The sequence below is a fragment of the Prunus avium genome, chromosome 7 (assembly GCF_965620075.1).
Source record: "Prunus avium chromosome 7, drPruAviu1.hap1.1, whole genome shotgun sequence".
NCBI classification, from domain to species: domain Eukaryota; kingdom Viridiplantae; phylum Streptophyta; class Magnoliopsida; order Rosales; family Rosaceae; genus Prunus; species Prunus avium.
In genome coordinates, this window is record NC_142290.1 from 30012660 (window position 1) to 30025426 (window position 12767).

The following is a 12767-nucleotide window of genomic DNA, read 5'->3' on the forward strand; positions in this document are numbered from 1 at the left end:
ATTCAAAATAAGGAAATAACGCCTCAGTATGTTGGTGTCAATAATAACCAATGACAACTTAGTTGGATCTCCAAGTAGCTTCAATTATTACCGTTTGTCATGTCACCTGTCATTTAATTGGTTGGTTGGAGATGCTCTTATAGGGGCATCTTCTCACAAGGATTATGAGCAAGGCCAATTGACTTGATAGATGCATAAGAATTCTACTCGGATTGTTTCTTAAAAAACATTTTAAATAATTATATCATTCTTTTTCAAAGAAAATATGTTACCTCCGCAATTAGAATTTCATTCGTCAAGACAATTTTCTGAACCAAAAAAACTCATCCATAGCAAACTTGCAAAGCTTTCATGTTGCAATGAGTTGAATATCAAAACTATGGTTTACACCAAGAGAGGTATACTACTAATACCATTTGCAAAGGGTCCATATTCAGGAAGATTAAGATCAGCTAATTGATACAAATATATTCATCTAGTATTACATTTCTAAGAACAGTCTGCTAATCAATCCCCGTTGGCACATCCTCTGCAGTCTGCAGCCACTGTATAACCTTCTCCTCCCTCAGATGCTTGGGAACTCGGCAAACACATGTCGTGGCAAAATTATGATCACAAGGGTGCATGCATTTTAAATAGTAGAGGCGTTCATAACCAGTCTGCATTTCGAACCCGAACTCTATGTCATCATTTTGTCATCATATGTGATGAGAGTTGAGTTATAATATAAAAGACTTAGAGAATCAGAAGATACAAAAATAAAAGAAAATTTTCACTGTGGCAAACAAGACGCCACAATCTAAATAGTGCTAAAATATGAATATGGGTTTTTGAATATGTTAGGTTCTTATTTTATTCTTCTCCATAAGGAGATATATATAAGAGTTTACATGAGTGCTTTGCAAGGAATTAGATATAGTAAAGGATTAGGAAAGTATCTCCTAATTATACAATGATTTGATAACTATATAAAAATAGGAAAGTAAATCCCTTAATTAATCAAGGAAATAAATCTCCTTGATTAATTAGGAGACTCACTTCAACAAATAGAAGTTGGAAACGGAGATCTAAATTCATTTGAAATGCTTAAAAACTAATTTGTTAAACATAGTATTACGTACTTTCTCCCAATGTCTTAATTAGTTGCATATATTTGCAAAATTATTGAAATATTTTTATTAATTATGAAAGAATCTAGAAGGTACTCAACAGAAGCTCTTCAAAATATTTCATTGTCTTAATTAGTTGCATGTAGTTGCAAAGTTATTGAAATATTTTTTATTATGACTGGCTAGTAGGTACTCAACAATGCTTTATTATTTTCATCCTAAATATGTGTGTCTCAATGCTCATCCTATTCTTACATATATGGCCTTCATGTAAATTTGACCACAACATCTCCAAAGAATGTTTGTATGATATTTTGTGCACAAAGGCATTTTGGTTTCGATAACATAAAAAGACCCAAAATTATCATCACAATAATCAAGCAAGCCAAACCAAAACCTAATCTTCTTCACTTTAGCTCTCTGAAACTAAAGTTCCTCCTCCATATAGTTCTAATACACCTTAACAACCTAGGAATTATCTGCTTGGAAAGATCGCACATTTCTAGGTCCGCCCACTCCCACAAATCACACCGTCGAATTCTCTGCATCAGTCACAAAATCAGATAAAAGAAAAGAAAAAATTCAAATAACCAAAAGCATATCATAAACTCACCCCTTGTGTGCCACAAACATAGAACCTTCTTCCAAGGATTAAACATGTCCACAATATCCTTATTAACATCTCTTTTTGACATTTACAGTATCTCTCCAACACAACTCCTCCACGTTCATCTGAGGTTGATGTCTCGCGCCTCATCTCAGCACCACCACTGTTCTGGGTTACAAAATTGGGGCTTTAGGGCTAATTGAGGGGGATTTAGTCAAAGTGATGAAGGGTGAAGTGGCAATTTTTCCATTCTTAAAGGGGTCGCGTGCGCATCATATGGGAAGAGTAACGGAGAAATGGATGAAATTAGTCAAAATCTGATGGTAAGGACCTAATTGACTATTTTTAACAAATTCGTATCCTTAATTTACCAAAAAAATAATCGAGGGTGCAAATTGACAATTATGATATAGTTCAGGGGGCAAAACCACATTTAAGCCTAAATAAAAAGTGTAAAGTTAACCATGGTTATATCTATGGACACGTGTCAATTATTAAGAAAGATAGCAAGGATAACCTTGCGTTAAAATGTGGTGAGCAAAACTACTTCCGAAAAAAAAAAAAAAAAAAAAAAGGCTACTTTGAACCACGATGATTTGAAAATAATGATGAGAAAGAAAAAAAGGTTGTTTACTCAAATGGTCCTCAAACTTATACCCGAGTTGTATTTTGGTCCTCAACTAAATTATTCGTTCAAATGGTACACTAACTCTTTATTAATTGGGGCTTTGGTCCTACCGTTACATTATGTTAATATTACCGTCAAATATAGGGGTAAAACAGTCCTAAATCGGGGCTTTTGTCCTATCTTCTCCTCCCCCACAGCCCACCCTCCACGTCCCTTCCTCCTCCTCTGCAACATCATCATCAGGGCGTGGAGGTTGAGAAATCGGCTCCAGCGATGGTGTTTAAGAAGTGACAACACTGGACGATGCCCTTCTGTTATGAGCCGGCTCCCATGGTCTGGGTTGCGACTGAGGCTGCGTTTGTTCGGGTTGTTGGGGAGAGAGAGAGAGAGAAAGAGAGAGAGAGAGTTTGATTGATTTGATTCAGTAAAGAACACCCCATCAAATCAGGGGGCAAACCTTGGCAACAACGGCAACAACATTCTGTTGCAGACCCACGATGAGATGGGTGTTGGGATTGGAGTGGGGAAGGATTAGATGGGGTGGGGTTGGGTGGGCTGGTTGATGTGAAAACATAATTAACAGATAAAAAGGCTGAGCCTTTGATTTCCACACTTAATTGGTTACTGAATATATAGGTCAATACTAACCCAAATTTAGGAAATGTCAAACTAGGCTGTGCCCTTAATTTGGTTTTAATAATAGATCACGTCTTTTTTGACAGCAGGGTTAGGCTATCTAATTAGTAATAATAGTTTTTTGGAAGAAAAAAAATTTAGTAATAATAGTTTAGCATATCATGATTCGAAAAGTGGACAAAAGATGGCGGCTTTTCCTTTTCTTCTAATTTTTATTTATCTTACAAGAAGAACATAATCTGACTTACCTCATATGAGTCATAACCCACCCAAACCCAAGCTCAAACAAAACCTAGACGACCTTCTTATTATTATTATTTTTTTTAAAGAAAAAAAAAAAAGACAACAAAATATTTTTGTAGTTAAAGCTATATTTCGTTTAACAATACATTTGACTGCTTCTCAAAGTTGAATTCAGATTTATTCGGCCACTCGTTCTCTAACATATTCTTTCTGTTGACTGCTTTCCAAACTTCAAAGCCGTAGTTTTGATTTCTTCCACCAGTCATACGTCCCCTATATATATGTAGAGCCTGCAAATGCTTGCCCTTAAAAACCATTTGCTCTCTCTCTCTCTCTCTCTCTCTCTCTCTCTCTCTCAATCCCCAACTACAAAATATCAGACCACCCTCTTTCTATTTTTCAACTCAATTTTCTCAACCCACAAGACCAAAACCAATAATTAAACATCTGCAACAACACGATGAGCTCAATGTCCTCAGAGCCTTTACAGTTCTTAATGCTTCATATGAGCGCTGGTGCTTCTGGTGTTCATGTTAACGAGGTAGAAGGGCAAGCACTTGATGGCTTACTTGGGTTCATATCAGAGCTTTGGGAAAAAGCACCTGCAAAAATAGCAGACCAATTACTTAATATGGATGGAACCAAAGCTCGAACCGCTGCGCAGAAGGGTACATGTACGCACGGCCTTCAAGGATCAGTGGAGGAGTTGTTACACAAGCTTGAGCGCTTCAAGATACGGACTTATGATTTGGGAGGGGTTGTGAAGGAGGAAGATAAGCGATAATGTAAATTCAATTCCTATTCATTCTTTTTTTTTTTTATTCAACTGTATCTCTCTATTCTTTGTAAAGTAGAATCGATAATACTTAAGAAACCAAATTATTTATTCATACGTAAATTCATTATGAATTTTAATTTGCTCTGCTTTTTTTTTTTTTTTTTAATACAATCGATAATCTAAACTATAAGAGAAGGGGTTTCTCACACGCACACACTATTAAGATGCCATGGAGGTTTGAATCTTAGACAACTGTCATAATTGAATAGGTATCTAATTTATAAATGAGTAAAGAGTAAACCAACGTTAACACTATGCTTTGGTGTTGTAAAAACAACAATAAGTGACTAATTAAAATGATTATATATATATTACCAACGAAATTTTATTTAAAATGCAGTAAACAATAAATAAATGAAACTGACTTGGATTCGAGATAGAGGCTTGCATATTTGATGCAATGTCCTAAAGACAGTAATTTCACCCATTCTCAATGCTTGAAGTTCTACAAGTGACTGCCTCCCAGGATTCAACTATCTATATTCTAAGCCCTAGCACTAGGACTTAGAATCTGACGAACTTTGTTTGTTTTCCTCTTAGACAATATGAATGTGCTTGTAGAATGCTTTCTCTGTGTTTAACGAATGAGGCCTCTTCTGTATTAAATAGACTTCTGAAACCCTATCAGAAGAGTCACAATTGTTATAAAAAAAACTAGTTAATAAAACTAATCTAAATTAAGAAAAAAATTATTAATTCGAAACTAAAAAATTAATTAATTAAATCCCAAGGCCCATCTTTTCTATAATTAAATATTTAATGCCCAAATCGAATTTTAAGCCCATTTGGCTTTTACTTGGCCTAACTTCCATTTATTAAGTGTGAGACTACCACACTTATAAAGACCTCATTTTATTCTTCTTTCTACCAATGTGGGACAAAAGTCCTTGAATTTCATTCAAACTTCCAACAATACGCCACATTTGAATCAAAATTCAAGACCCCACATTTGTAAAGATATACTTAAAGTGCTTAATGAATATAATGCATATGAGAGGAAGCATATGTTATATGCATTAGGAAAAGTGTCTTTTGGACTTGAACTTACCATAGTGAAAACATATCGGATTTACTTGGTGACGCAATGGATATAATTGATCAGTGTGACATCATTGTATGATCAAACTTTTGATGCCATTGTTTTGGAGCTTGTTTAAGTCCATATGAAGACTTAACAAGTTTACAAACTTTATTTTCTTGACCTTTTACCACCAAACATTCTGGTTGTTTCATGTATATTTCTTCATCTAATTCTCTATTTAAGAAAGCTGTTTTTACATCCATTTGATGTATGTCCATATTGTGTATAGCAGCTATAGCAATTAACATCCTTATAGATGTAATTCTTGATACTCAAGAATAAGTGTCAAAATAATCCAACCTTTCTTTTTGCCGATACCCTTTAGCAACTAAACGTGCCTTGTATTTATCAATAGTACCATCGACTTTTAGCTTTCTTTTAAAAATCCATTTATATCCAATTGGTTTGTTACCAGGTGGTAAATCAACCAATTCCCATGTATGGTTTTGCATAATGGATTCTATTTCGCTATTAACAACTTCCTTCCATAAAGATTCCTCAGGTGAAGCCATTGCTTCCTTATAAGTTTGTGGTTCTTCTTCAGTCAAGAAACTTACAAAATCTTGTTCAAATTTTTTTGGTGTTTTAGTCCTCTTTCCTCTTCTAGGTTCCAAGTCTTGTTCTTGGACACTTGAAGAGGATGGTTCATTAGGATTTCCATCATGTACTTTACTTTTGTTTGAACTGGAACTCTTTTCTTTGTAAGGAAAAATTTCCTCAAAGAAATCAGCATCAACATATTCTATAATTGTGTTAACATGTATATCAGAAATATCATGTTTAATAAACTAAAAATCTATATGCAGCACTTGTGTTAGCAAAACCTATGAAAACACAATCAATAGTTTTAGGTCCAAGTTTTACCCTCTTTGGTAAGGGTACTTGTACTTTAGCTAGGCAACCTCACACTTTCAGTGTCTTGTAACTAGGAATCCGTCCTTTCCATACTTTATAAGGAGATTGATTAGTCTTCTTATGTGGAATTCAATATGTGGTTTGTAGTAAGTAAGGCTTCACCCCACAGATTGTGTGGAAGCCTTGAGCTATTCAACATGGAAGTTATCATATCCTTGAAAGTTCTATTTTTCCTCTTTGCTACACCATTTTGTTGCGGTGTATATGATGCAGTGGTTTGATGTATAATTTCATGAGTTGTACAAAAATCAGAAAATGCAATGGACTCATATTCTCCACCTCTATCTGATCTGAGTACTTTTACTTTTCTATCAAGTTGATTTTCAACTTCTTCCTTGTATATCTTAAACATTTGTAAGGCTTTCATCCTTGCTATGTATTAAGTATACATAACAATACTTACTGCAATCATCAATAAATGTTATATAATAATTTTTCCCACCACGAGTTGGTATGGATTTGAAGTCACAAAAGGTCACTATGAATTAATCCAAGTAATTCATTTGACCTTCCTTGAACAGATTTAAAGGTTTGCCTAGCAAACTTGGATTATGTACAAGTCTCACACTTATTATTAAAGTCCATATCAAATTTAGGCAATAAACCTAGATGCATTATTCTATGCATAGATCGATAATTTACATGACCTAATCTAGCATGCCAAATATTTGAAGACTCAACAAAATAAATGAAAACCTTATTTATGTTATTAAAAGCATCATTGCCAGTTAAATTGAGTTTGAACAAGTCATCAGCAAGGTTCAAATACAAATTTGAAACCCTTTTTACTAAGAATAGGGCCAGACACTAAGTTCTTTCTAATTTCAAGAACATGCAGCATATCCAAAAAGGTTAAAACTTTCCCAGAAGTGAACTTTAGCAACACACTGCCTTTGCCTTCAATTGCAGATGCACAGGCATTTCCCATGTACAGTTTCTCACCACCAGAATTTTGTTTGTAATTAGTGAACATATTTCTATTACCACAAATGTGCCTAGTAGCACATGTATCAATCCACCAGTCCTTAGTATTAGAAACCATATTGGTTTCAGACACTACAACCACAAAATCCTCATTAACTTCAGTCACATTGACTTGAGGATTGGTTGGATTTTGGTCTCTTCAGTGGCGGCAATCTTGTTCTTTATGCCTTGACTTTCCACATACCCAGTAAACACCTTTGATTTTCTTGAAATCCTTGCCTTTTGGTGCATGAGGATTGGCATAATTCTTTGCAGCTTTCTTGCCTTTGTTTTTCTGGAATTTTGGCTTTGATGTCTCAATGACATTAGCTTTGGCTTCCATGACAGGAACTTCACCCTTGTCACCTTTCCTGTGATCCTCCTCAACTCGAAGCCTCAAAATCAAATCCTTCATAGACATCTCTCTACGCTTGTGCTTCAAGTAAATTTTGAAGTCTTTCCATGATGGAGTCAGTTTTTCTATGATTGCTCCAAGTTGGAAGTGTTCATTAATAAAACACCCCTTTGTAAGCAATTCATGGATCGGAATTTGAAGTTCCTCAACCTGTTTAATAACAATCTTCGAATCAACCATGGCATACTTGTGAAATTTTCCAATTACGAACTTTTTGGCCCCATCTTTTTCCGTTTTGTAATTTTTCTCAAGTAATTCCCAAACTTCCTTTGCAGAATTGTATGACGAATAAATGTCATACAGAGTATCATCAAGCCTATTACGGATGTAGTTTTCGCACAGGAAATCAGATTGTTTCCGAGCCTCAATGGTCATCATTGTCTCCTTAGACATTGGATTTTCATTTGTTTTGGGAGCCTCCTCTCTAACAACATGTGCCAAATTCATGGTTGTAAGATAGAACAACATCTTTTGTTGCCATCTCTTGAAGTCAATTCCCTTGAACTTCTGAGGCTTCTTGTCATGAGGATTCTTAGTCACCCAGGGGTGGAGCCACACTGGGACCAATGTGGTCCCGGGCCCCCACTCAAATTTTTAAATATTTTTAAAGTAATATACTGTTGTGTATTTCTATATGTATATTGTTTCAAATACTTTAGGTTTTGATATGTACCCATATGTGTTGTGGCGGACCTATTAATATTAAGGCACAAAGAGGTGCTTCAAATTGCCTCTTTGCTCAACTGGTGGTGGTGCACTCCAGGTGTAAAGATTACTTTATTTCCATTTTCAGCATTTAAGTAATTGTCTTTATCCTTTTACTTTCATTTATTTTCATATTACTCTATTTACTTAAGTTTACAATGCAAATAAGGAAGTACCCCCTATTTGGATTCAAATAAAAATACTAGAAAATCAAATTCCCACCAAATCAAAATATGAAAAATCGGTTTTAGTGCAAAATATGATTTAGGCTAAAAATGATGGGTCATTAAGTCAATATATACTTCATACTAAAATCCCATAAAATCAAGTTTTCTTATTTGATGTGTAAGGAATAAAAGCTGCCAAAAATTATCTTGAGAAAATGATTATTCCGAAAAACCATTTTTCAAACTTAGTCAATATTTTTACATAAAACATTTTTTTTCATGTATGATATGAATGCATGAAGGGACCTAAGGATTTTTTTAGTTTGAGAAATTTTGATTTTTTCTTTCTACTGGGTTTAATGGGGGATGGGGGAAAAGCTTTAAAGAGATTTGTTAAATCGCTACTCTTTGTCTATCTCTTGCCATTTTTCTTGCCCAGAATGTATTTGTCTATCCCTTTGTCGAGGACAATTATGATTGCAACCAATAAGCAATATAAATCTTGATATATGTGATATATATACTATTTTTCGTATGTATTGTGAGTTCAAATTTTTGATTCTTTATAATTTGTAAGAGGGCTCCCCCCACACACATGAAATCTTGGCTTCGCCACTGTAGTCACCTCATTCACATTCACAATCACTTATGATGTGAATCCATCATTTACTGTCTTTAGATTGTTGGAAAAACAACAATCAATAACTAATTAAAATGGTACCAACCAGTCTTTTCATTTCCCAAATTTGCCTGGTTTGTTTGCTTGAAACTGTGGCTAGACAAAGGCCTCCATCCCATTGGAAAATACTTCTTCTTTTGTGTCTTGCTCAGAGATTCCAATATTATCATTAATCAAGTAAACAGTGAAAATCTGTTACTCTTGTTGTTATGACGCACAAAGTTAAACAAGGACAATGCCTCTGCTGAAGTAATCGCCCAACTTCTTATTATCGTAACTTATCAATCAAGTAATCAAGCATTAATGAGGATTAATTACATTGCTAATCATAATCATTATTTGAATGAATTTAAGCTTATAATCATCAATCAAAATTCAAATTGATTAGACGCTCTGAGTAATACCGCATTTATTAGAACAATGGCAACTTTTTATGAATTTTCATTTGAAATTCTTTTACCACAATTATTTATTTTTCGTTTTCTTTAATTTCTTTTCAGCTACTTTCTACCTCTTCTTGTTCATTGAACAGAAGAACAAATTATGTCTGTAAATCGTGGGTATTGTATTCTAGGTGGGAAAATTATAATCTTATTAATTTATTAATTAAGCTAGCACAGTCAAGAAAGGTGATAATTATGCACTTTTTTTGGTGCCTAAACCAGTGGTTAATACATAATTATCACTTATCTTGACCTTGTCCACTAATGAAGTTTTGCCTTGGTGTTTTGGACCACAAATTTTTTTTGCTCAGGAGTTTGGACCACAAATTACTAATATTAAGAGACACAAATTACTAATAGTAAGATAACTCTTTAACTTTGTTGATGTCCAAAATGGAAACAGCTTATAAGGATATGCCTTCACTTGTAATCGCGTGGGCTCTACGGCATGTGTGGAAAGGATCTGCAAGGAGAAGCAGAACAAAGGTAAGCCTTAGGCACCGGAGTGGTACTAGCCGAAGGCTTTCTGATACTTTAGTTAGCTAAATGATATAGTAAATAAGTAATTGAATAAAATAAGAATTCTAGTGCCAATTACCATTACCTAGTGCATTGGGGCAGGAGCCTTATTTATAGACAAAAGAGGTGGAACACCTTGGGTTAGAGTTTCGATACGACAAGTGCCTTCGTTGTGCCGAATTGGCTAATGAAGTTGCCAAAGGTTAACCCTTGTCGATGGTAGTTATAAGTTCCAGCAACTGGACTGGGCCATATGAGCTTTTGCTTTGTGGGCCATTCGTTCCACGTGTCCATTTAAAAGGGTCCAATCAGATATGGTATAAACAAACTTTATCAATTAGAGCCTATGAATAATGAGTCTAGAATTGAATTGAAGGACGACAAAGTGAACTTTTTCTCTCTCACAACTACATTATTTTTATCTCAAACTACTATAACTTATAGTAACTTAGAACGCATGGATAGCATGCGGAGATAATTCTACTATTTATTAAGGTTACATGTTTCAAATTCGTGGTTTATAAACACAAACACTCAAATACCAATATGGTTGGTGCGTACCTTTACTTACAAGAACCAGATTTTGTTGGATATGCAGCCTAAGCCTAGAGTCTACACTAGCAAGGTCTAGGATTGCATGACTTTGTAGGTTCCAACCAAATGAAGGTGAAGGGTCAGCATCCATCTTTGACATTCCTTGTATCTTCTCCCACTATAAGAGTGCCACGTATGATCAGCTCAACTAGTTGAGAACTTGAGAATGACACGTCAACTAAGGGTAAGGTGGCCATAAACTTTCTTCATCAGCAATATATCACTGTTAATTTATAAATGCTTCTGACAATACACGGTGCTGAATAGCAAACTTGGATTAGATTAATAAATATTTTCATAATTTGGGTTTAGTAAATGGATATTTATGTCAATATCCCTCTCACTACCTAGACAAACACCAATTTGAAAGCAGCAACCGGCGACTATGGACCTGTTCCTAACACAAAATGTGGATTGAGAGAACCCTAATTTAAAAAATATATATTGATTATATACGCCATATACTTTTTGTATGAAATAAATAGTTACATGTAATATATGTTCTTTTTGATAAAACAGTTTTACCAAACGAGATTACTCATGATCATTTAGAATCATAGCTAATATCTGGAAAAGACAGCACTATTCTATAAATCCAAACTTGTTTGCTTTTCTTAACCAAACAATAGGGTTATTTGCTCTGAAACCTGAGGGAACAAAATTGGACCATGGATTGAAGTCGTAGCTTCTGGGCAATTCTGGAATCATCTTCTTTCCATTTTAAATCTGTTGCAGATCAATTTCATGGCGGCTTTTACATATCTGCTTCAAGCTCTCTGGAAAAGTTATCAGTAAAGCTTTGTCTATGTTTAACTTCAAACTTGTGGAAGGCTCTGCATGATTTCTTGATAGATTAGTAGGTGGCAGCAGTTAAGGTTTTCGGTTCATAAGCACAAGCGAAACCCTGAAAGCAACCATTTCAAGTATCTGCAGAGTGATAGAAAGAGAAACACACGATCATTTTAAGGTGAGAAATCTCTATATATTTGCCAAATATTCAAAGGTGGATGAGATTATTCATTTCATTGTCTGATATTCAAACAATTCAAGCACTTAGCTCAAAAACTTTATCAAACACGTGGTCCTTCCATTGCACATTCTGCAACTGATGAAGGAACATGATGGAAATACAAAGCAACTCCTAATATTGAAAATCCTGCAGATTAAGTCTAATAAAAAACACACACACCACAATCATATTCGCAGTCGAGATATATGCTGCATATACACGCCATATACTAATTTCAAAGTTTTGAATGTGAGACCCCCCTTCATATACATCAAGGGTTAGTATTCTTTTTATTCTTTTATTTTTTGGGTTTATTTTCATTATTTTTTTTCCATTGTGGATATTGATATAATTAAGATGGGATTTCAATTAAATTTCCATAGGTTCTGATCATCTTCTTGATCAGCACCAACAACATCATCATCAGCTATGTCCAAGCGAGGAGGGCTAAGAAGCATTCCCTCAGCCATGTTCACCAGAACGTTAGGCATGTCAAAGATCAGATCCTCATCAACAAACTGATGATCACTCAACGCAACTCTATCAGCAGCCTCAATTGTTCTATGACCCTGAGCCTGCACCTCACTTCTTGAATGAGAATCATCATTTCCCACTCCCATGGCGGAGGCCGCCGCCCCTATAGCAGCTGCAGCGGAGGCTGCCGCTGCCTGGATGTCACGTGAGGAATTAGAGGCTGGCACGGGCAACGAGGAAGCCGAGTTGGGGAAGTTGAGCTCGGCATCTTGACCCTTGAGAGCAATAGCTGCAACATCATAAGCAACCGCAGCCATTTCCGGCGTGGGAAATGTGCCTAGCCAAATCCTATTAGGCTTTCTTGGCTCCCGGATTTCAGACACCCATTTTCCACTGCTCCTGCGGCGCACACCCCGATAGGTTGGGTGACGCCCAGGGGCGGTGGAAGTAGTAGTAGTAGTAGTAGGAGTATTAGTACTACTGCTTGAAGATGTGCTGTTTGATGTGTGCATGGTGCAGATGGCGGTTGGAAGTTGATGAGAGAAGCCATTTAAATGGGGGGGAGGCAAGGGGATTCAGTGATGATCTGAATTGTGAGATAGGTGAAGAGTTTGAGGGATAGAAGGAGAAAGTGCAAACCAGTTGTTGATTAACTGCGCTGTGAAGAGAGTCGGGGTGTAAGCCAGCTTTTTTTGTGTTGGATGGACTTCTGGGTTGGCCTGCGTTTTAGTACATAGCAAAA

General features: G+C 35.6%; 1 protein-coding gene across 1 annotated transcript; it reads right to left on the reverse strand.

Moving 5' to 3' along the window:
* Positions 1–11834: 11834 nt before the first annotated feature.
* LOC110753526 (ethylene-responsive transcription factor ERF024) lies at positions 11835–12767 on the reverse strand. Its single transcript, XM_021954439.2, has one exon. It carries the CDS (start codon positions 12535–12537, stop codon positions 11917–11919), a length of 621 nt encoding a protein of 206 aa, XP_021810131.2. The 5' UTR covers positions 12538–12767; the 3' UTR covers positions 11835–11916.